Genomic DNA, 25,914 nt, shown 5'->3' on the forward strand with positions numbered 1-25,914 from the left:
ATGATATAGGTAGATGATGATTTCAGAACAGGAGTTATGTATTCATGCATTTTAGTGCCAGTTAACAAGTGAGTTGATGTGTTCTGAATAATCTGAAGAGAATGGATGGTGTTCTGAGGTAGACCAACCCAGTATGTGCAAATTTGTCTCATGTATTGATTGCAGCTATCCTAATAACCAGAGTGGTTAAGTGTGCCTGGGGACATGGTTGAGAATCACTGGGTTAAGGTACTTCCTATTACCCAGCACACAGGTTGAAGTGTCTTTAAATAGAGTAAAAGATAAAGTTTGACCGAAAGAGTGATTTTTAAGACACACAATGTAACTGTAAAAAAACAAACAAACAAACAAGTGTAGCATCTCCCCTTCGGTTCTCTGCTGTAGGCTAGTCAGCCTTTTCTTCTGTCTTTTTGTAGGCTCAAGCAAGTATTTCTTTTGGTTCTCGCTTGTTTAAAAAAAAAAAAGGGAAAGTTTGCCTTTCTTAGTGATTTTTCCTTTTTCTGTGTGGGAGACGGCTCCGTCTCCCAGCTCTTGCCTGGCTCAAGGGGGCTTTGCCCTTTTTGCACCGCATAGCCTGAGTCCGTGGACGCTTCCAGGTGTGGGGACCGAGTCTCTCTGGGTCTCGTTCCCCTCCATCTGGCTGCCGAGAGGGTTTTTGAACCCCCTGCTGAGCTCAGTAAAAAATAAAAAGTTTTAAACTTTAAATAAGTTGCAGGTACTCACCTACCTCTAACTTATTTGCAGCAGTTGACCAGCATTTTTTCCTTTTTCTGGTCAGAGCAGACCTTGAACCGACAGCCAGACAAGCAGGAGGCAGCAGGTTTCCCTCCTGCTCTCTCCTGCTATGCAGGCTGTCAATCAAAGCTTTTTTCTGCTTTTTTTTCTTCAGCCACGGCTCGGCTATGTCCCGGCAGGCAGCCTGCCTCTCTTGTGGGCTGCCCTCCTCGCGTTTTTCACGGCAGGGTCTCTGCACTGCTTGCCTGCCGGGTGGGGAAGGTCCCTCCTCGGCAGGACAAGCAAATTTAGCCCGGGGCTCCACTTCTCCCGGCATGGCCAGGCCTTTCCCGGGTCGGCAAAGCCCGGGAACGGCGGCTATGTTGGATTTTTCATCGGGGCCGATTTCAGAGCTCCCTGGGGCTGGGGGGCCAGATTTCTTTTATTTAACCCCTGATTTAGCCCCCATGGGTCCCCAGGAGGGGAGTCCTGACCCCTCCTCGCCCCCCTCCCCCCCCCCCCCCAGCAAATCCAGGGTCCCTTTTTCGGTGGATTTCATAAAGATTTGGTAAATCCACCGGGCAGACCTATAGTTTCTGGCAGAGACTCAGCCCTGGAGCCACTTTCTCAATTTGTCGATTTCTTCTTGGCACCATTTGTACGTACATTACCTTCGTATGTTAAGGATTCCCAACAAATTATCTCTCTACTTGAAAATATTCATTGTGATACCACACCAATATTTTTTGTGACCTTAGATGTGGAGTCTCTATATACGTGCATACCCCAAGATGAAGTAATTGAAATCTCTTTTGAGTATTTTGAATCACGTCCACGACCTCATCGTATACCATCAGATTTCTTGTGCTCTTTATTAAAGTTAGCATTGCAAAAAAATTATTTTGCATTTGAGCAGCAATTTTTCCAGCAGGTGTGTGGCACTAGATTTGGCAAATTTGTATATGGGCCATTTTGAGAAGATCTGGATTACAAGCAGAAATCCTTTTTCATCATATATTAAGTCCTGGTATCGGTATATAGATGATATTTTCATTTTATGGCAGGGGGACCAAACACAATTTTGACAATTTTTATGGGTGGTTGAACTCGTGTAATAACCATCTAAAATTTACAGCTAACATACATGCAGAACGAAGGGTTATCCAGTTAGCGGTCCTCAGGAGGAGAGGTACAGTAAATATAGGACTGAAGGTTCCCCTGACAGGTCTCTAAAGCAGAAAGAGAGTAAATATAAATGAAATTTTTAAATCACTTCTGCAATGTTTGGTTTTCCACTTGTATGTTCTTTTAGCAGATAGCAATACAAAATTTGATGCAAGAAAACGGTATCACAAAAGTCAAAGCATCTTGATTCTCTGCTACATCGGACCGGGGTAAAAAAAGCCAGTCACGATGTGTATGTCGGGCACAAGTGTAAGCCCGTTTCACACAATGGCTCGGATACCCACGATTGAGGAATCTCTCTGACAGATCTCGAGAATGAAATTTAAATTCTAGTCAATTTTTCAGAGTTCAGAGGCTATGCACCACTGTTGAAGAATTTAAATTTCATTCTCGAAATCTGTCAGAGAGATTCCTCAATCGTGGATATCTGAGCCATTGTGTGAAACGGGTTTACACTTGTGCCCGACATACACATCGTGACTGGCTTTTTTTACCCCGGTCCGATGTAGCAGAGAATCAAGATGCTTTGACTTTTGTGATACCGTTTTCATCAATGGCTTCTAAAGTTAAAAATATTATAGTACAAAATTGGCACATTTTACAATCTCATGAAGAATTTTCTGAAATGCCTTTATGCACCTACACTCGGGGTGCTAATCTTAAGGACCAACTTGTATTCACAGATTCTACTCCACGCACTTCGTTGAGTGAATATGGCTCCCATCAAGCGTGCGGTCATTGCTCGGTTTGCCATGTTATGTTAAATGTGTCATCACTTCATTTTCCAGAAATAAATTTCACGGTTTCTTTACGGACCTCCACGACATGTCTATCATCAGGGGTGGTCTATATGATTAAATGTCCCTGTGATAAAATATATGTGGGAAAAACAAAATGTTCTTTAAAGACAAGATTAATTGAACATCGTTCTTGTCTGACTCATAACCAGATTACTGCACCGCTGGTAAATCATTGTCAAGAATTTTCACACACGTTTGATGATTTACGGGTTTGTATTTTGGAACTTATTTGTCCTTCCTGGCGTGGAGGCGATTATAACCGTCTTCTACTGCAATCTGAGCAATGCTGGATACATCATCTGAATACTGTAAAACCCAATGGGTTGAATGTCACTTTGGATCTACAGGTGTTCTTGTGACTGATTTAAAATCATAGTGGAATGATGTCATTCGTCTCCTATTGGCTATGTGAGAGTGAGGTCCACTTGATTTAAACCGCTTCTGTCTCCTTTGCGTGGTTTCTGTCCATGTTTTGAAACTAATTGGGAGACCTTTGGGTTCCAAGTAAGAGTCCAACATTCGGCTCCTTCAAATAAGCTAAGTATTAAATACTGTCACTAATATTGTTGTTTTGTTTTTTGATGTCAGCTTAAGAATTGACAAATTTAAGAAGTTGACAGTGCAACATAAGCTCGGAGAAGTTTATTACCTACAAGCTTTACATGGAGGCATTTTGTAACACCAGTTGTTTTGGTGGACATTGTGAACTGTGCTAACTTTTTGGTTCCTGAAGAAGCTTTCAAGCGAAACGTCGGCCACAGTTGAGCCTTCTCATTTCAAGTTGCCTACACTGTATTGTTTTGTTCATCAGCCCATGTTGGAGTTTAAAAACATTTACTTCCCAGCTCAAGTGAGCCTTCTCAGTTTAAGCTGTTCTTACAGCCAGCACTGAAGAATAATATACAGTTTTCAGCTCAAGTTGTCCATACTGTACTGTGAATTAATGTCAGCCTGCTTTTTGGAGATTTAAGAAAAAATATTTTTTTGACTAATAAGCTTTACTGTAAAATGGACTACACATATGAGTGACTACAAATGATTGAGAGGACCAGGCGATCTCCACGGTGAGGGAGAGACGCTGGCTTGCTGATGCGGTTCACTTCCTTTCTTAATCATTTTTATTAACATCATAAAAATTCAAAATAAAAAAAAACTGATAAAAAATATAGATGGTGAGCAATCTTTGAAAAAATAATTATTTGGTCTTCCCTTTTTGTATGCTTATAATTGTGTGGGATTACCCAGCTCTTTTTTCGATTATTGATTATATATGTGGAACATACAGGTTCATCTGTCAGATGGTTAATATAAGACTGAAGATTCATTCCTTGAGTCCTGGAACCAGAGAGCATGAATGAGCATAGGACTGGGCATCTGTTCCCTGGCATCCAGGAGGAGAGTGATAGTGAGTGCAGGGCTGGGTAATCTCATCCCAAGGCCCTGGGATCATATAATACATGCAGAACAAAGGGTTATCCAGTTAGCGGTCCTCAGGAGGAGAGGTACAGTAAATATAGGACTGGGTGTTCCCCTGACAGATCTCTAAAGCAGAAAGAGAGTAAATATAAATGAAATTTTAAAATCACTTCTGCAATGTTTGGTTTTCCACTTGTATGTTCTTTTAGCAGATAGCAATACAAAATTTGATGCAAGAGATTATTGCTTAGAAATAAAATATATATATATATATATATGCTTAACAGCACTAGTTTATAACTGGTTTAAGGTGGTCCCTGCTGTGAGTGATTTTTTAATGCAAATATTTATATTTTAATAAAACATTTAATTGGGGTGAAATTCTTTTTAATCTGAATGTTGTTCATTCAATACTATATACCGAGCCTCAAACCAAAAACCTATTAAGATTTCCAGAACTTTAAAAATAAATATTTTCTCTGGATCATATTAACAGTCTACATCCTGTGCTACAATTCTCTAATCATCACCAGCACGATTTAGAATGAGAACACACAAAGAGCCAGTTCAAACCAGCTCATCTGTTGAAGTTGCCCAAGAGCCTTCATGTCACTGTTTAGCTGAAGAGATGGGGACTCGGCAGAGAATCTGAAGAGGGTGGGATGCAAGGCTGGTCAAGATATGACTACACGGGCCTGCTTCATTTCAACAATCCTTTACTTTTTTTTCTTTAAATAAGCTTTTTCATTTGCCTTTTTTAACCTGAAATTACATGAGGACCTCTCATGAACCACTGTGCTCTAGGCATTAAAAAATGTAATGTCTGGCTTCCAGAATCTGTCCCGTCAAAATGTGCTTCTGATTAGGTGGCTTAATTACAGCTGTGAAAACAATGTTGATTTAAGCCTTGAGATTCCAGAGCATGTCAACCATTATTAGCTAACCTTGGACTGAAGCCAACTCTGTATCTAAGTCATACTGTTTAATTTTTTTTTTTTACTGAGGCAGAAATCTTGCCAGAAGCAACACCATATCCTGCAAAATATTTTCAGTGCATAAGCATTAAATGCAGCAATAATAATACTTTAGTACATGTGTTATATTTCAGCCCCACCAAAAATAGAAATCCTGAATTAATATTTTAAGCTAGATTCATACAGTTTGATTGCACATAAGGCTTAATATGAAGTCCTTTAACTGTGTTTTAGTCTTAATCTCATATGTTGGTGTAATCATGCAATTTTATTGCACCAAAAGTTTTCTGACAGTTTCATTTTTTATCAGGAAGTAAAATTGCCAGTCTTGTAACAGGAAAGCATGTACGGTTTTTGGGGAAAAAAAAAACCCTACTATTTACAACTTCTGTTGGCCTTAAACAGGTAAAGGCCACTATAGATTTTGGATATAAAAGTTTTCAATAAAATAAAGGCAAATACTTATCTAATACTAGGGAGAAAAAATTAAAAAGTTTTGAAATTTAATTTAAATAAATGTTTTCACAGTGAGATACTTATATAATTCTCAGGTGTTTATATCTGCAGGGCAGCAAAACTTTGGATAATGGGATGGTTTACAATGCTTGTACCCAGTGCAACTGTTCAGTTAGAAGTACTGTAATTACATATAAAGCCTCCATATAAAAGGGGTTTATGTAAGTTGCTTCCAGATTTTTAAGCATTACCTTAACAATTGGAAATGGTTATTAATTCTTAAGGAGCATAATGAGTTCTCCTTTCATCTTTTTATGAACATGTTCTTGAGATTTTAAAGTATATTTATCTTGTAAATAAATGTAAGGATCCAAACCAGAATATAATTGTTTTTCATTTATTTATTTGACATTAATGGCCTACAGTTACTTGTTGCTTCTATTTAACTGATTATGTAAGAGAGCCCAAAAAGTTAAAATATTTTTTTTATTTTATCCTAAGGTAGTGTCTCCCATACATTCCCCTCCAACTTTTTGGACATCTCCACAAGTATGCCACAGACTCAAGAACAAGTAAACAAACAGGAATTGTAATGCTCAAGCAAACACATGCATTGATAGCACATGCAGCCACACTAGTTGGGTGATGTAATCTGATAGCACCGAGACAAAAAAATCTCACTTGTTGCTTATTAAAACCAAAATGGTCTTTCTGAGAATGAGTGAACCTTTCCGTGCAGCCACCCATCACTCGAGTCACCTAAGTCTTTTCTCTCTGCTCTTGTGAATGGATGTGAATTTGCTCTCTTGTATACTTTTTCCAGGCCCTGGTTGAATTCTCTCCTTCCATTTTATTACTATTTTTTTATTTTTTAGTGTGTCACCTCAAATTTTCCTGTTTTTTTATGACATTTCTTTTATGGCTTTTGCCAAAACTCCCTTTTTTTTTAAATTGTGGATGACATCGTTTCAGTATTTTTCAAAATGTCGGTGTTGATCTGGGCTTCAAGAGCTGTCCTAAATATAGTAAAATGTCTTTGACTGACTTCCACGATTGCTGTGTGACGTTTCAGTCCTTTTCACAGCATGCTGAATTGCAATCACTGAGAGTGCATATTCCTGAAAGCCAGGAAATGCAGGAGCTACACACACCACTTTACTCCTCTTCTGCAAAAAGGTCAGCAACTACAGAGGGACCTTCAACCAAAGTAAAAAAAAAAAAAAAAGGATAGAATCCTCTTATGCTCAGAGTCAAGAGCCTATGTAGTCTCATTGCAAAAACCATGACCTCTCCACTGAGGGAAGTAAACTGTACTCCAGAGCTTTCCAAACTTTTCATGTTGGTGACACACTTTTTAGACAAACATAATTTCGGGACACAGTAATTCAGTCTACTAGTAAACCAGAGGTTAAAGGTTAAACGAACGAAACATATTTCGACAATTTATGTATGTTTCCTTAAATATATACATAAATAAAATGTTTCACGACACAACCTATCTCATGAAAACCTTAAATTTATATTAAAAATATATATTCCAAGATTCATGTTATTGTTATAATTTATGAGAAACAATAATAAAACAAATTGTCTGTCCCCCACACACTCATCTCTCTCCTCCCCCCAGCACATGTCTGTACCCCACACACTCATATCTCTCCCCCTCAAGCACATGTCTGATCCCCACACATTCATTTCTCTCCCCCCCAGCACATGTCTGTACCCCACACACTCATATCTCTCCCCCTCAAGCACATGTCTGTCCCCCGAGCACATTTGCCCCCCACTCACTCATCTCGCTCCCCCCAGCACATGTCTGGCCCCCACACTCATGTACCTCGTCTTTTTGATTGTTGCCAGTTAAGTGCTTCACTCCCTTCCATGATCACCAGACACTGCTGCTTGCAGTCAGTACTCCTCATGGCCAGGCCTCATCGGCAGCAGCAGCCAATGCAAGGATGGCTGGGCTTGTTCCACCCACCAAGCCCCCCAAAAAAACGCGATTGACAGCAAAAATCACCCAATAATAAGCAACCCATAAACTGAAAAAAAAGTGAATCTCTAGAAAAAAAAAAAGCCCAAACTTGCGTCAGAGTTGACCGGGCTTGCGCGACACACCTGCAGGCGACACACTAACGTGTCCCGACACACAGTTTGGAAAGCTCTGCTGTACTCCTTAGCACCAAAGGGTACAGGTGCAGAAGAAGAGAGTTAACTTCCACACTCTGATGTGAAGGACAGAAAAAAACCAAGTAGTCCTCTAAAATGCATGAATCAGAAAGAAAATTGGCATAGGCGTTGACACTATCTACAGATTCTCTGTTTACACAGACAGTAAACCAATGTTGACTAACATAGGCACAAATGTTTTCAGCACCAATGTTTTTTCTTTAGTGCTGAGCAATCCAAAAAGACTGGAAATATTCTAGTGAAACCTCTGCCAAGAGGAAATTTATTTTCACCACTGAAAATGCCAGTTCTGGTCCCAGAATTGGATGGTTCCTCTCCAGTGGATCAACATTCCCATTTAAAGAAAATATGCAGAAGTTAATCCTCCCCTTTCATTAGAAAAAGTGACCTCTGTTATGGACACCATGGCTTAAAAGTTGTTTATCCAGTCTACTATTCTGCCTTGTCAGTACAGGGATGGAATGGTATAAACTCACTCAGAAAAAGAGTTCTTCTCTTCTCAAGGATAATACATCTTTGAAAATCCCTCTGTTTGAGATATCCGAATCCAAAGAAAGCTCAGTTCTTTACAGTGCCTCATTCTCTTTGTTCAGGAGATAAACAATCCATGGGTCTTCCATTTAATCCCTCCCCTCTATAGCCTAGGAGTACATCTCATCCTAAAGATATGTCCTACCCCATCTTTGTGCAGAAGATGGATAATGAAATTCCTTTTGAACCTAGAAAAGATCTTTGGTTTGCTTAAATATATTCATGCACCTAGACAGGTAGTGGAAGTTCCAGTGAACAGGCTGCTTCAGAAATGTCTAACTAGAGGAGTTGAGCCATCTAATACCAGATGAGGTGTGGAGGCCTGGAGAGAAGCTTTCTGTTGCGACCGTTGCTGCCTGACGGCTTCACTCCTCCTACCTTTCCTTTTCTGTGACTCCTCCTGCTCTTCAGGGATGCCTGGCTGCCACGGCGTCTGTCTGCCATCCTCTCCGGCATTCCCAGACCGGCTTGGGCGCTGCCTCCCGCCATGCCCTTCAGGTACCTTAGGGCGCGTGCGCCACACGGCCCTCATTCTTATTGCCTTATTGGCACATTCCTCTGGGGTATCCCCCTGTGATGATGTCACGCTGCCTGGATATTTAAGCCTACTGTTTATTGCTTGCTGTTGAGTTAGCAAGGCTGATCTTACAGATGGGATTCGCTCTCCATACCCAGCTACTCTGCCTTCCAACTTCCATTGGACTCTTTCTGCTAACGGGGTACCCGCTCCTCGGGGACCTCTTTGCTTCTTTCAGGTCGCTGTCAGGTAACCGGTACTTGCTCCTCGAGGGCCCATGTTCCCTGACCGCTGCCTGCATCTATCTCCTCTTTTACTTGGAAGAATTTGCTACAGACTCCATCAGTGAGTACTACTATCATCTACTCCTCAGAGCTGTCTCCCTGGAACCAGGTACTCGCTCCTTGAGGGCCTGCCTCCGTTCCAGCACCAGTGCCATCTCTTACGTGGAACCGCTGTGTGAGTACTTTGCCAACAAGTCTCTCTACCTCCAGGGATCTGATACTCGCTCCTTGAGGGCCAGCTCTCCCTATCTCGGGGCTTCTCCATATTTGGGACTCTGTGAATGTTCTATTATACTCACTTTCTCAGTTTTCTCCACTATAACACTGCTACCGGAGAAACCGCTATTCCAGCGCCCTGGGGAATACTAGCCCAGCCGGGCTACATCTTCTACTCACTGGATAAGTTACATTTGTAAAATTAGTTCTGTACTTAAAACTGAGAAGGAAAGACATGGACATGATTAATCACAGTTAACAACGAACATTGATAGCAAACTATGTTACCGAACCTTATGGCACCTATGTAAACGGACAAATTGTAGTATCATTACTTGTATGTGCCTTAATGTAAACCGTTGTGATGGTCCCCACCAAATGATGGTATAGAAAAGACTTAAAATAAATAAATAAAATAAATACTGCCACCTCTGGTGGCTTCTCAAACTGTCTAAATAAAGAACTATCTGTGTTTGTATGTCCAGAGCTGAGCCTGTCTGTGGCACCTCATGGAACTTCCCCCCGTGGGCGTGGTCAGCTGCCACAGTGTCCAAGGGTCCACCCAAACCTCACTAACTATAACACTTTCTGGCTGATTGCAGACCTTGGGGTGATCGTTTGGCCTGGCTCCACGGTGCTACTGCACTCTCCTGGGAAATTGCCATCAAGCAGTATGAGAGCCAGCTCGGCACTGGCATCATGTCCTGGGCCTTTAAATTCTTCTGCCCTGTGGCATGTTGTAGCAAGGAGTTGAGCCACTTAATTCCAGCTGAAGTGTAGAGGTCCAGAGAGAGGTTTGCTGGCTGATTGCAGACTTTGGGGTGATCATTTGGCCTGGCTCCACAGCGCTTTTGCACGCTCCATGGAAATTGCCATCAGGCTGATGTCATCAAAGTCCAGGGCCTTTATTCTGCCCTGCGGCGTGCTGCCATTGGCATGCCTAAGCCACACAGCAAAGGGATATGGTATCTTTTTTTCTTCTTTCTTTTTTGTGTTATGAGCAAGAAGAGAAAAGGGAAGATCATGTTGTCCCCAAAGTTTTTACACCATTAAGACAGCCAATGGATTCCCATGTCCTCCGCCCTCAACTTCAGGTAACACTGAGTAACGATGTGGAAGACACCTCTCTTAGTTTTAAAGGGCACTCTCCACCACCTATGCCTTTAATTAGATCAGGCGATCAAGTTTTAACCCAATATGACTCTTTTGTTTGTTCTATGCAGACTATATCTTGCCCCAGTGATCATCCCCATGTTTTGGAGGAGGAACATCAAGGGGTAAAGGTGTTTCTTTTTCTTGTGAGTTGGGTCCTACTTATCTGCCCATTCCTGACTCAGTCCAACCTCCACAGACTCTTGGAGGTGGGGCTGGATGTGATACAACATCTGAACCCACAGAAGTCTCATTTAGGGACATATGAAGAGCGGTAACCAGGACCGAAAAAGTATTGTTGAATTCTATTACTCAATTATGTTCTTTCTCATTTGGTGTTTCCTTAAAACTAATGGAGTTAGATCATAGAATAGGGCAAACAGAATTTCAGATGGCTGTACACTTGACTAGGATTACCAATTTGCAATCCTCTATAACTTCAGGGATAAAAGTCTGAATGTTCATCATCAGATGGAATCTTTTGAGAATTCATTGAGATTTAAAAACCTTAAGGGTTGATTTTAAGACCCATGCGCTCACATCTAGGTGCGTGCAGTTCCAGGTGCACACATATGGATGTGGCTATTTTATAACATGCGTGCGTATGTTATAAACTATGATATCTGTGTGCTCATGCGCGCAAACTGGGAGGAAACTTCCCTAACGCTATCCTTTCTCCCTCTTCCCCTCTTCTCCCCGACTCCTAAACCTATCCTAACTATCCCTAAATTTTTTATTATAATACTTGCTGCTTCTCCAGAGCAGAAGTATCTTCTGTGCACCTGCCAGCTGCTGGCTGGCGCTTCTCCACGACAGCTTCTAATCGCGCTGTCACAGCCTGCACCCCCGCCCAGATCCCGCCCCCCAACCTGCCCCTTTGTTCAGGCCTGGCACTTCAGCGTGTATCAGGGTCCTTTAGAAAATGCATGCGGCACACGCAGGGCCCAGTCATGCTCGTAACCCCCAACTTTTACGCGGGCAGGGCTTTTAAAATTGGTCCATTGTGATTTTGGAAAATTCAACTACCTATTTATTATCTGGTTTAGAAATTTTTAAAAAAATACTCTACCAAAGTGTTACAATTTACTGAATAGAAATCTATCTTGTTGTCTAAATTGTATTATATGCTAGATAAAAAGAATCTATCCAGTGAGAATGCAGGCAATCTAGATGTACTTCTAGCTCTATTCCTGATTTTTCTGAATATCATTACTTTTCTAAGGATAATGGGGCAGATTTTAAAAGGGTTATTTTGCATAGGCTCAGCGACGTGCGCAAGCCCCGGGACACGCGTATGTCCCGGGGCTCGAAAAAGGGGGCGGGGCATGGGTGGTCCTCGGTGGGGCGGGGGCATGGCCAGAGACCTCCAAAGGCCCACTAGGCTGGGGGATCGCACGCCGGCACTTGGCCAGCGCGCGCAACCTACACCTGCCCATAGGTAGGCCCAACTTAAATAATAAAGGTAGGGGGGATTTAGGTAGGGCTGGGGGGCGGGTTAGATAGAAGAAGGGAGGGGAAGGTTGGGGGGGGGGGGCAAAAGAAAAGTTCCCTCCGAGGCCACTCCAATTTTGGAGCGGCCTCGGAGGGAACAGGGAAAGTCATTGGGGCTCCCCTAGGGCTCGGTGTGTGCAAGGTGCACAAGTGTGCACCCCCTTGCGCACGCCGAACCCGAATTTGTGCGCGCCGTGTTGCGCGCACAAATCTACGCCCACGTGTAGGTTGGAAAATCTGGCCCAATATACCTACTAGGGCTACAATATTTGTCACCTTTGCCCTTGAATCAGATAGGAATATATTTCTTCAGCAATATTTTAAATCTAGAGGGAAATTGTTCTTTGGTCAGCAGGTACTATTTTTCCCAGATATCTCACAGGAGACCCAGGTTAAGAGAAAGGCTTTTCTTTATTTGAAACCATATGTTATTTCCTTGGGGGATTCCTTTTTCCTAAAATATCCGTGTAAGTGTATGGATAATTTTCAGCAGGACACACGTATTTTTTGACCCAACACAATTGGAGACTTTCTTAGCTAATATATCTCCTTAATCTCCTATGGTTCATACTGTGTGGGTTCTCAGTATGGCATTGGGGTAGATGATATTGTTTTCAGTGTTTTGGTATCTTTGTGTTTTTTCCTAATTTTGGTGTCTTTAAATGTCATAAGAACATGCCATACTGGGTCAGATCAAGGCTCCATCAAGCCCAGCATCCTGTTTCCAACAGTGGCCAATCCAGGCCATAAGAACCTGGCAAGAACCCAAAAACTAAGTCTATTCCATGTTACTGTTGCTGGTAATAGCAGTGTCTATTTTCTAAGTCATCTTACTTAATAGCAGGTAATGAACTTCTCCTCCAAGAACATATCCAATCTTCCCCTAAACACAGCTACACCAACTGCACTGACCACATCCCATGGCAACAAATTCCAGAGCCTAATTGTGCGCCGAGTGAAAAAGAGCCCTCTCCGATTAGTTTTAAATGTGCCACGTGGTAACTTCATGGCATGCCCCCTAGTCTATTATCTGAAAGAATAAATAACCGATTCACATTTACCTGTTCTAGACCACTCATGATTTTAAACACCTCTATCATATCCCCCCTCAGCCGTCTCCTCTCCAAGCCTAAAAGTCCCAGCCTCCCCAGTCCCTCCCCACAGGGGAGCTGTTTCATCCCCCCCATCATTCTGGTTGCCTTCTCTGTACCTTCTCCATCGCAACTATATCTTTTTTGAGATGCAGTGAACAGAACTGCACACAGCACTCAAGGTGCGGTCCCACCATGGAGCAATACAGAGGCATTATGATATTTTCCATTTTATGCACCAATCCCTCTCCAAAAATTCCCAACATTCTGTTTGCTTTCTTGACTGCTGCAGCACACTGAACTGACTATTTCAATGTGTTATCCACCATGACACCTAGATCCTGGTTATTTCATTTAAATGATTAAAATGTAATAAAGATTAAATTTAGAAAAAAGAAACTTCTAACTAGAATGTAGAAAACACCTGTATTCATTCTCCCTGTATCAAAGAAGTTAGTTTTAAAGTACAGAGCTCAACCATCTCCAGGGCATGGTAACATTCAGTTTCCCCATCACCATGTAGTAATAGTCTGTTATGAACACTGCCCGCGGGTTTCCCCACGAGCAGGCACTCACCTTCCCCCCCATGCTGCTATGCCCGACACGGCTGGATGCCGCTGTAGTTGGGCCTTCAATGCGGCTGGAGCCGCGGACTTGTCTTCATCACATGGCCCGGAGGCCGCCCACTTTGCCTTCTTCACCGTGGCCGGAGCCGCGGACTTTTCTGCCTTTCTTCGTGGCTGGAAGCCGCTGCCGACGCCTTCATCATCTTCGCGGCAGGAGGCCACATCCCTGAGCTTGTTTGGCGGCTGGAACCGCTGCCATCATTGAGGCCTGCTTCTGAGGCCCAGCCCTGCGTCTGCGACTGGACGTTGGTGCAGGACCACTGTCCACGGTTCTGCACAGCTTCGTTCCTGCTTCCTCTAGGTGTGTGGCCACGCCTCTCTTCAGAATTTAAAGGGCCCATGGCCAGATATGCCCTGGGCCCCACCTAGTGACTGGTTCCTGTTGCAGCCCTATAAAAGGGCTGGTCTTGCCATTGTTCTTTGCCTTGCATCGGAGTGTCTTCAGTCCTGGAGGCTCCTGCCTGCCAGAGCTCCGTCAGGTCTTCTGTCTTCTTCGTGGAGCTCCTCGTCTCGTCTTGTCGTCTCGTCATGCCATGTCTTCATTGCCTGAGGTCCCCGTCCTGGTGTCTCATCTCCTGATGTCTCGCTTCCTGGTGTTCTAGCCCTCCTTGGTGTTCGTTCTTGCTCCGGAGCCTTCTGTTCTGCCGGCCATGGATCTCCGGGTGACGCAGCTTCGTCATGGGAGATGCCGGCAGTGGACTGGTGTCCTGTGCTCCTGAGCCATCTTGTCCTGCCAGCCTTTGTGGTGCTTCAGAAGACATCTGGCTCCATCGTCGAAGTTCTGCCTTGGCTGGATTCTTCCCTGCGCTTGTCCCGCTCTCCTCGTGGTCCGTGACCAGCCTCCTTGGGCTGTGTAGGGCGTGTAGCGGGACAGGGTGGTCCGCGACCAGCCCATTGGGTCTGCCTGTGAAGGTGGGCTGAGTAGGTTGCCCTGAGAGACAGTGCCAATGTCTACCTGCCCAGCTTCTCATCTTGTCTGGACGTTGTCAAATTCCTCGTCTTGTCTCTGATGCCATTGCATCAGCCTTGGTGTCATGTCTTCAACAGCCGCATCAACCTTGGTGTCATGTCTTTGTGTCAAGGTCTCCGTCTGCCCTCATCCTCAGGCCGGCCTGCTGCTCCATGCCGATCCAAGCGGCAGGTCCGAAAGGGCTTGGAACGGTCGGAGGACCGTTCCCCTACCAACATCATCTTGTTGTTGGTGCTGAGAGCTTGCAGGCCTGGCAGAGGGTAAGACCGTGTCTCTGCCATCCTGGGACATGTCACCAACCCTCGGTTTGGTCCTGGATTCATCTGGGGTCGTACTGAGGCGCAAGGGCACACTAAAACACCCGTTAGGTAACAGAATGCAAGGCCTTCCGAGGCCGCCAACACAACATAGTCTGCCTTAAGAAAAGCACAGCACTCCAAAACATATTCCAATGCCCTTTCTGGAAAAGACACCAGGATGCGGGATAACATGGAAAAAAAAGGTCTTATCAAAGAACTATGTTAAGCTCCAGAATAGTCAAGTTACATATAATTCAATATATACACATTTGTCTGAAAAAACTACAAGCTTTAGCAGAAGAATTCTTGATAGGGAAGATGAAGTGTTTTATTCTTGCCATTCAGGAAGTAGAACACTACAGCAAACATCTAATAAGTGGCGATTTGAAAAGGTAAAAATTATGTTTGAGCGTTATCTTGTATATCTAATAGATGTTCATCATTGTTGGCATATATTTAATTGTGAAATGATGTAACTTTAACAATGCTCAATAAACAAATTTCAGACAAAGATTGGCATACGATGTCTTTGATGCTTCTTCTTAAACGTGAGCTTTAATATGTGAACTAGAAGGCTTGCTTGGTTGCATGCATCTGTTCATCTTGAAAATGTGCACAAGAAGCTTGCAGATATTCCATGCTTTAGTGATGATCACTTTTGGGAGAAAGTAAACAATGTTGTTAAAGATTACTGTGCTACCCTTTCAGCAGCTACAGCAGAGCAATCCACCACCACCAGAAAGACTCAGCCTCAAATTTATAGAAGTCAGTATTACTGCCCAAGAAGAAGATACCACCAGAACCCTTATCCATGCCCTCACTTCCAGCAGCAGCAACAAGACAGGCCAAGTATCAGAGAGAGGCAACCTAAACCTCTACAAAAAATGCAGACCAAAGGCAGTCCAATTTTCTTTGCTATAATTTCATCAAATCTCCCGTATCACTTTAGATGAGGGAAGACTTCAGCATTTCAAACTATCATGGCAACTAATAACAGACTAAGGATTGTACATCAAGGATACTGGCTGAACCTCATCTACTCCCCCAAATAATCCTGCAGTGAAGCATTGTTTGGATACTGAAAAGCTCATGCTGCTTCAACAAGAGCTTTCATTCCTCTTATTGGCCAATGCAGTAGAGCTTGTTCTAGTGCAAGAAAAGAATTTGGAGGTTTATTCTAAATACTTCCTAATTCCAAAGAAGACAGAGTCCTCTAACCACCTTAGACTCAAGAAATCTTAACAGATACCTGAAAAAGAAGAATTGAGGATGAGTTATTTGGATACCATCCTTCCTCTATTAGAGTGTAATAGTTGTCTTTACTCTCTAGTCCTAAACGATGCTTACATGTGCATCTTAATTCACAAGACCCACAGGATATTTCTACTTTTCACCATATCAGAGGAGCACTGTCAGTTTTATGTTTTCCCATTTGGCCTTTGTGCAGTACCCAGAGTTTTCACAAAATGCCTTGCAGCTGTTTTTCTCACTTAAGGAAAAACATTTTCTTGTTTATGTACCTGAATGATTGGCCCATATTTGGCCAATCTCTTCAGGAAGCTCAATCATTCATTCTCATTACAATGAACATGCTTCAATCCCTAGGATTTCTAATCAGTCTTCAAATATCCAACAAATCACATCAAGTAATAAATTTCATAGGGGCTAATCTGGACAAAGACCAGGGGAAATCCTTTGTGCCTAAACAGAACAGACAAATTATCAAAAATAATTCTGACCTCTTTTTCATGAAAAGGTTAGGTCATATGGCATCAACAGTCTGTTAACCCTTTCACACAGCTTCACATGAGACAGACTCAATGGGAGCTAAAGCTTCAATGAAACTATCATCTCCAACTGTTGTCTGACAAAGCGAAAGCATCCAATACTCTATCAAACTATTGACATGGATATATAGTGCAAATTGTTTAAATGGTCAATTCTTTCATCCACCCTAGTTCCAAAAAGTTCTGACACAGATGCCTCCAATATAGATTGGGGAGCTCAGCTGACATGGTGGAAGGAGGATAACCAATGAGACAAGCTATACCAGGGTACAAATTAAATTGCAATGATAGAGAGGATCAATTTGGTTGGGGGGGGGGGGGGCAATAGACTAACTGGACAAAGATCCTGCAAGAGACAGGGACAGTAACTTTTAAACAGGCACGCGGGCACACGATGTTAAAAGGGGGATAAACCTCTGTCTGATAACGTAATGAATACCAGCTTCAAACAGTTATGAAGAAAGAGATTTATTAATAATAGAAGAAGGTGGATGTTCCTCTATGGAGCAGAAGGTGATACAAAGCAAAGGTGTACAATTTGTAGGCACATACATTGGCCCAGGGACATGGCCATTTTATAATATAAAATCACCCAACAGAATCTCTTTATCCTCACATACAATTAAATCAATCAAAACAAAAGAGGATATTGTTAAAATTATTTAAATTTGTTTTTATATCCCTCTTTCTAACAAATCAATAAATGGGAACAACACCATCAGTAATAGTGCAAATTGTGATTCAATCCATCGCCTCTCGCCACGCAATGGGCCACAGGCAATTTCAGCATTTAGTCAAGCACTAGATGTATAATCATTTGGTGTTGTTTCGTATCTATTCAAAAGTTTAATCTTCAATTAATTTAAAACCATTATTTTATTAATTTTTCTATTTTTATTTTTTACCCCAAAATTATGTTCACTAAATCCTAAGATTTCCAAAATTGTATTTAAATACCACTAACACCACATTCACCGTAGGTTTTACTTTAATTTCAAACCCGTCCCTGTGTCGCTATTATTCTAGATTTTATTATATCATTAAATCCTAAGATTTTTTAAATATACTTAGCCCCACTGTAGATTTTTCAAAACCGTTTTTTAAATAAAAAATCTACAGTGGGGATTGTTCTTGTGTTTAAGATATGTAAAAATTTGAATAAATATTAAAATAAAAAAAAAAAAAAAAAAAAGAAAGGTCTCCCAGAAGGAGAACATCACCCTGGTGTAGCAGGAAGTGATCCTGTAGCAAGGACCTGCTCTCCAGGTGATGTATTGTCCTCTCACACTGAGGACAAGTCTCCCAGGGCTATTGCCTAGGAGGGAAGAGTTAGGCCGGCCATCATAGTTAGTGATTCAATTATTAGAAATGTAGATAGCAGGGTGGCTGGTGGACATGAGGACTGCCTGGTAACTTGCCTGCCTGGTGCGAAGGTGGCAGACCTCACGCGTCACCTAGATAGGATTATAGACAGTGCTGGGGAGGTGCCAGCTGTCATGGTACTTGTGGGCACCAACGACATATGAAAATGTGGGAGAGAGGTTCTGGAAGCCAAATTTAGGATTTTAGGTAGAAAGCTGAAATCCAGAACCTCCAGGGTGGCATTCTCTGAAATGCTTCCTGTTCCATGTGCAGGTCCCCAGAGACAGGCAGAGCTCCAGAGTTTCAATGCATGGATGAGACAATGGTGCAGTTTTGTAAGGAACTGGGGAAACGTTTGGGGAAGGGGGAGACTTTTTCGAAAGGTTGAGCTCCACCTTAACCAGGGTGGAACCAAGCTGCTGGCACTAACTTTCAAAAAGGAGATAGAGCAGCTTTTAAACTAGAACAAGGGGAAAGCTGACAGTCACTCAGCAGTGCATGGTTTGGAGAAATTTATCCTTGAAGGATACTAATGAAAAGGAGAGTTAGGGCATCCCAAAAGAGAGGTTCCAATAAAAGCAAACATACTCCATGTGCCTATATGTAAACAGTCACCGAAGCTAATGATTTCCAAATTATCCCTAACAAAGCAGGTTGTTAATACAAACAAAAAACACACTTTGAAATGTCTGTATGCCAATGCCAGAAGTCTAAGAAGTAAGATGGGAGAGTTAGAGTGTATAGTAGCAAATGACAAGATTGACATAATTGGCATCACAGAGACTTGGTGGAAGGAAGATAACCAATGGGACAGTGCTATATCAGGGTACACTTCTTTGCTTCCATGTTTACTAATGAGGATGTCGGGTAGATACCAGTTCCGGAGATGGTTTTCAAGGGTGATGAGTCAGACAAACTGAACCAAATCACTGTGAACCTGGAAGATGTAGTAGGCCAGATTGACAAACTAAAGAGTAGCAAATCACCGGGACTGGATGGTATGCATCCTAGGGTACTGAAGGAACTGAAAAATGAAATTTCTGATCTATTAGTTAACATTTCTAACCTATCATTAAAATAATCCATTGTACCTGAAGACTGGAGGGTGGCCAATGTAACCCCAATATTTAAAAAGGGCTCCAGAGGTGATCCAGGTAACTATAGACCAGTGAGCCTGACTTCAGTGCCGGGAAAAATAGTGGAAACTATTCTAAAGATCAAAATCGTAGAGCATGTAGAAAGACATGGTTTAATGGAACACTGTCAACATGGATTTACCCAATGGAAGTCTTGCATAACAAATCTGCCTCATTTTTATGAAGGGGTTAATAAACACATGGATAAAAGTGAACCGATAGATGTAGTGTATTTGGATTTTCAGAAGGCGTTTGACAAAGTCCCTCATAAGAGGCTTCTACGAAAATTAAAAAGTCATGGGATAGGAGGTGATGTCCTTTCGTGGATTACAAACTGGTTAAAAGACAGGAAACAGAGAGTAGGATTAAATGGTCAATTTTCTCAGTGGAAAAGGGTAAGCAGTGGAGTGTCTCAGGTATCTGTACTTGGACCGGTGCTTTTCAATATATATATACATAAATGATCTGGAAAGGAATACGACGAGTGAGGTTATCAAATTGCGGACGATACAAAATTATTCAGAGTAGTTAAATCACAAGCGGATTGTGATACATTACAGGAGGATCTTGCAAGACTGGAAGATTGGGCATCCAAATGGCAGATGAAATCTAATGTGGACAAGTGCAAGGTGTTGCATATAGGGAAAAATAACCCTTGCTGTAGTTACACGATGTTAGGTTCCATATTAGGAGCTACCACCCAGGAAAAAATCTAGACATCACACTAGATTATACTTTAAAATCGTCTGCTCAGTGTGCTGCAGCAGTCAAAAAAGCAAACAGAATGTTAGGAATTAATAGGAAGAGAATGGTTAATAAAACGGAAAATGTCATATTGCCTCTGTATCGCTCCATAATGAGCACCTTGAATATTGTATACAATTCTGGTCGCCGCATCTCAAAAAAGATATAGTTGCAATGGAGAAGGTACAGAGAAGGGCAACCAAAATGATAAAGGGGATGGAACAGCTCCCCTATGAGGAACGGTTGAAGAGGTTAGGGCTGTTCAGCTTGGAGAAGAGACGGCTGAGGGGGGATATGATAGAGGTCTTTAAGATCATGAGAGGTCTTGAACGAGTAGATGTGAATCGGTTACTTACACTTTCAGATAATAGAAGGACTAAGGGGCATTCCATGAAGTTAGCAAGTAGCACATTTAAGACTAACCGGAGAAAATTCTTTTTCACTCAACACACAATTAATCTCTGGAATTTTTTGCCAGAGGATGTGGTTAGTGCAGTTAGTGTAGCTGGGTTCAAAAAAAGTTTGGATAAGTTCTTGGAGGAGAAGTCCATTAACTGCTACTAATCAAGTTTACTTAGGGAATAGCCACTGCTATTAATTGCATCAGTAGCATGGGATCATCTTGGTGTTTGGGTAATTGCTTGGTCTGACCCAGCATGGCAATTTCTTATGTTCTTAAATGACACATGATTAGTTTACTGAAAGTATGAGATTTATTTGCTAAGCATGAACTTGTTACAATCCTGAAAGGTTCAATGTGCTCTATTGTTATGTTGTGTTTCTATGAGCCAATTGTTAAAATATTGTTTAATTGTTTCCAGTCTGAAATAGAACTGTATGTTTGAAGTAGTCCAAAACTAATAGTTGGTAATTCTAGCTCTTCATTCAAATTCTTTGTATCCTATAAGCCTGATTTCTTTTCCAGTTAGCATAATTTGGGGTTTATGTTCATTGACATGCATGTTAAACATCAAATTGAACTTAGTTAACAAAGCCTGACATATTTTTAACTATTGCAGCCAAGTAAAAATGTATAACTTCTGCATATGATAGACAATAGGGAGTTGTTTTTATAATATATAGATCTTTAAAAACAAATCCTGTATACAGATATAAAAAGAATTCTCATCACTACCAGAATGTCACAGGCTTCAGCACTATCAGCTGCTTTATTTAATGTTTACCTTATCTCGTTAGGTAGCTTATTATTCACATTAGGACTTTTATATAGGCTGTACGCTGACGATATACAGTTCTCTCTGACAGCTACATGGACCACTGCCACTCAATTTGCTTCCTCGTTTCTCCAGTATTAGATCTTGGCTATCCCTTAATAGATTATCTTTGAATCTAAAGAAAACAAATTCTAATTTTAGGATGTTCCTTAAAATATCCGGTACCTTTCATACTTACCTTTGAATATCAGGTACTCCCAATTTCTCAACAAATGCACAAGTTACTGCAGGTGTTACTATTGGCTCTGCATTATCCATACAAACTCAAATCAAATCAGTATTACAAGTCTTCTTTGTTAAGCTTAAATTAGATCACCTTAAACCGCTTTTAGATCCATCAGACTTTAGAACTGTACTTCAGTCATTAAACTTTTCCTCATTAGATTATTGAAATTCATTATACAGTACATTGGTCTCCCACATAACTCAATTAGCTCTACAGCTAATTCAAAATTCTAAAGCTCGTTTATTGACAGGTACACACATCCAAGACCATATATTTCCAGTTTTACAGTCCCTATATTGGCTCTCAATTCACCAACGAATACAATATAAACTCACAGTTATCATACATAACCTTCTACACAACCTATCTTCTCCTTGGCTGAGTTCCACCTTCACCAGGGCGACCAGGAAGGTGGAGGATCTTCATCGGATGACGTACGAGGAGAGATTGAAGAATCTAAAAATGTACACCCTGGAGGAAAGGAGGAGCAAAGGTGATATGTTACAGACTTTCAGATACTTGAAAGGTTTTAATGATCCAAAGACAACGACAAACCTTTTCCGTAGGAAAAAAATCAGCAGAACCAGGGGTCACGATTTGAAGCTCCAGGGAGGAAGATTCAGAACCAACGTCAGGAAGTATTTCTTCACGGAGAGGGTGGTGGATGCCTGGAATGCCCTTCCGGAGGAAGTGGTGAAGACCAGAACTATGAAGGACTTCAAAGGGGTGTGGGATAAACACTGTGGATCCATAAATTCAAGAGGCCGCCAATGAAGAGTGGGGGACTCGCCAGAATGATGGCTACTGCCTGGAGACAATACCCTTATTCAATAAACATATACATGGTTACTGTGACTCCAACATCACTCTAAGCTTCAACAGCAAGAAGAAATATGGAAAAAAGGATTTGCACTCACAAAGAGGGGAGTAGCTGGCTTGTTACGGCGGTTACTACCCCAAACCAAATAAGCCTGATACTTCACTTTCAATGCATATCCAGCATAGTTCTCTGCTTCAACGGCAGGGCTGAAGAAAACTGATACTTCACACATCCAGCAGAGCCCTCTGCTTCAACGGCAGGGGAAAAGAAAAACAACCAATAAGGGCTGTATAACATAGTCTGGGTAAAACAAATAAGCATGGGTGTAGCTTGCTTATTGCGGCGGTTACTACCCCTACTACCCCTAACTAATCAAGCTAGACATTTCACTTGGATGCAGCTCCATCACTGCTCGCTATATTAATGGTGGGGGTGGAAGGGAAATAGAACCAAGAGCTAAGAGAAACAGATAAGTATGAGAGAAAAAATGTGTGGGGCTTGCTGGGCAGACTGGATGGGCCGTTTGGTCTTCTTCTGCCGTCATTTCTATGTTTCTATGTTTCTATGTTTCACAGTATTGTACCCCAAATCAGACTCTTCATTCTTCCAGCTAACATTTGTTAGACATTCCACCTCCATGGTAAGCCCAACTCTCAACAACTTGAGAGTGAGCCTTTTCAATAGTTGCTCAGTTCTTTGGAATTCTCTTCCATTATAGCTTCGCACCATGGAGGTCACTAAACAGTTCAAAAAGGCTTTAAAAACATTTTTTATTCTGTGCAGGGGGAGTCCTTGTGTCCTGTAACTCACTTACCAGCAGTTGTTAAATTTATTTTGTGTAGTAGTAATGCTCTTCTATTGAAATTGTTGAAAGGTACTGGCAGTGCCCAGTTTTGTTCTTTTGTTTGTAATTTAATTTTATGTATGTTTACTCTGTACCTTGCCCTAACTTTGGAGGGTGTGGGCAATAAATAATTTCAATAAATAAATTCATAAATATACTATTTTCTTTTTCTAATAATCTTGCATTCATTTAACACATTCCATCCAAATGCACCTTAAGATTTAGTTTTGAAAAACAGTTACCTCTGGAGTAAATAGTTTAACCCAAAAAGCAAAGCGGAAGCCGATCAATAATGCTGGAAAGCAGAACAAATGGTAGTGATCGGTGTATCAAGGGATTCTTTATTGGAATATGCCCGACTCTGGCCGAGTTTCGCTCACGCAGGAGCTGCCTCAGGGGCTGCTGTTCCAATGATTATTTTTCATATGTCACACTTCAATGTGAGAGCAACACAGAGTATTGATTAAAATTCTTGATGGTTAAAGTTCAATCAGTGGCTTTGATGAAAAATCCAAAGTAGGTGTTGCGATCCCCCCTGCTGCTGCGCTGCAGGAGGTCTCTTACCTTCCTCCAGAGGCCGCTCTGAAGCCTGGGCCTCGCCTGCGCATCATCCAGGACTTGCTCCAGGGCCTGAGAGGCCTAGCTGTGCCTGTGGCTTGCATGCCTCAGCGTTTGGACTTCCTGTTGGGCGACGCCCTTCCCTAGGGGCTGGCCCGCAGCTCTCTACCCTAGTTATAGGACCAGCGGTGGGCGGTCCTGGCAAGCTCCTCCCAGGGAGTTGCCTTCTACCTCCAGTATTTAAGGACTTTCTGTTCACTGTGTCTTTGCCTTCGGATTGGGTTACACAGTTGCCTGTGGCCTCTCCCGATCCAGGTCCTCCGTGACTACGACGCCTGCTTGGTGTCAGCCTGCCTTGACTCCGGTCCGTGACTCTGACTCCTGCTTGTCTTCAGCCTGCCTTCACTCCGGTCCGTGACTCCGACTCCTGCTTGTCTTCAGCCTGCCTTGACTCCGGTCCGTGACTCTGACTCCTGCTTGTCTTCAGCCTGCCTTGACTCAGGTCTGTGACTCCGACTCCTGCTTGTCTTTGGCCTTCGGATTGGGTTACACAGTTGCCTGTGGCCTCTCCCGATCCAGGTCCTCCGTGACTACGACTCCTGCTTGTCGTCAGCCTGCCTTGACTCCGGTCCGTGACTCCGACTCCTGCTTGTCTTCAGCCTGCCTTGACTCCGGTCCGTGACTCCGACTCCTGCTTGTCTTCAGCCTGCCTTGACTCCGGTCTGTGACTCCAACTCCTGCTTGTCTTCGGCCTTCGGATCGGGCTCTACAGTAGTCTGTAACCCTGCCGATCCAGGTCCTCCGTGGCTCCGACTCCTGCTTGTTGTCAGCCTGCCTTGACTCCGGTCCGTGACTCCGACTCCTGTTTGTCTTCAGCCTGCCTTGACTCCGGTCCGTGACTCCGACTCCTGCTTGTCTTCAGCCTGCCTTGACTCCGGTCCGTGACTCCGACTCCTGCTTGTCTTCAGCCTGCCTTGACTCCGGTCCGTGACTCCGACTCCTGCTTGTCTTCGGCCTTCGATCAGGCCTTGGATCTGAGCATTACAGTCGCCTGTAACCTAGCCGATCCAGGTCCTCCATGTTTGATGGCGCCTTGTCCTGTCTCTGCTTGATGTTCCTGATGTCCAGTGTCTCTGCCTTGATGTCTGTCTCTGACCCTGCCTAGATGTTTGTGCCTGTGCCTGCCAGCCGTAAGGGCTTCGGATGTGAGTATCCCAGCATCGGAGTTCCTGTTCGCCTGGGTCTTCCCCGCGCCCTCCTTCTCAGCGTGGTCCGCGACCAGCCTTCCTAGGCTGTGTAGGGCGCGTCTGGGACAGGGTGGTCCGTGACTCAGTCCCACGGGTGGGCTGAGTAGGGCGCCCTGATGGACAGTGCAATGTTCCCGTCCAGCCTTGTCTTCAGTGTCTGCTTCAGCCCTTGTCCGGATGTCTACCTGTCTCTGCCTTGACCTGGTTCCTGAGCCTCCTGTCCTGTTGGGCCCTGAAGTGGCCAACAGGAGGGATTCGTCCCACGGGCTCTTGAGCTTCTGCCAGCCGAGGGGGCTTCGGATGTGAGTATCCCAGCATCGGAGTTCCTGCTCGCCTGGGCCTTTCCTGTGTCTCGCTTCAGCCCTTGTCCTGATGTCTCCGTCTTGCTTCAGCCTGCTTCTGCCCCGTCTGATGTCTTCTGTTTAAGGACTCTGTCTGCCCTCGCCTCTGTCCGGCCTGCTGCCCATTGCCGTTCCCTGCGGCAGGTCCGAAAGGGCCGGGAACAGTCGGAGGACCGTTCATTAGTCAACTTCCCCGTGTTGGCTACCATGGGCATGCAGGTCCGGCTGAGGGTCGGACTCCCTGCTTCTGTTCCTGCCTGCCTGGCTCACCATGCCTGCTCAGCTCACCTCCCACGGTGTGGCCTTGGGCTCCTCCTGGGGTCCTGCCGTGGCCCAAGGGCTCACCACCCGCCCGAGACGACCGCGCCCGCGCGCGCTCGTAACAGTAGGTTCATTATATTTCTGAAAACCCTGTTTTGCATAGTTAGTAGAACTAACTATGTGAAAATCCACAACAGTAGACATACTTGGAGGATAAATAAAATTTTAGATGATAAATGCATTGGAAGAATGGTCAAGTACACTTTAATCCAAAACAATGCAAAATCATGACACTATCTTCTTATGTCTCAACCTGTTCACATTATTGGTTTATAATAGCAACAATATTGTTTCTTCTCTGGTTTCAAATTTTTCATATAGTTGAATACTAGAAATATGGCATTACACCGATCACTACCATTTGTAAATAGTTTATCAAGG

General features: G+C 43.1%; 1 protein-coding gene across 7 annotated transcripts in view; it reads left to right on the forward strand.

The window, feature by feature from the left end:
• The window catches only part of CCDC171 (coiled-coil domain containing 171), a 982,183-nt gene that overhangs the window by 837,243 nt on the left and 119,026 nt on the right, over window positions 1-25,914 (forward strand). The window contains exon 25 of one of the 7 annotated variants that reach the window (XM_029608570.1): window positions 3,288-5,776. The exons of the other annotated variants lie outside the window; for them this stretch is intronic. Within the exon in view, the coding sequence (XP_029464430.1) occupies window positions 3,288-3,299 (12 nt within the window). The 3' untranslated portion in view covers window positions 3,300-5,776. Of the gene's footprint in view, window positions 1-3,287; window positions 5,777-25,914 lie in introns of those variants that run through there. 7 annotated transcript variants of the gene reach the window in all.

The sequence above is a fragment of the Rhinatrema bivittatum genome, chromosome 1, assembly GCF_901001135.1.
Source record: "Rhinatrema bivittatum chromosome 1, aRhiBiv1.1, whole genome shotgun sequence".
In the NCBI taxonomy this organism is placed as follows: Eukaryota; Metazoa; Chordata; class Amphibia; order Gymnophiona; family Rhinatrematidae; genus Rhinatrema; species Rhinatrema bivittatum.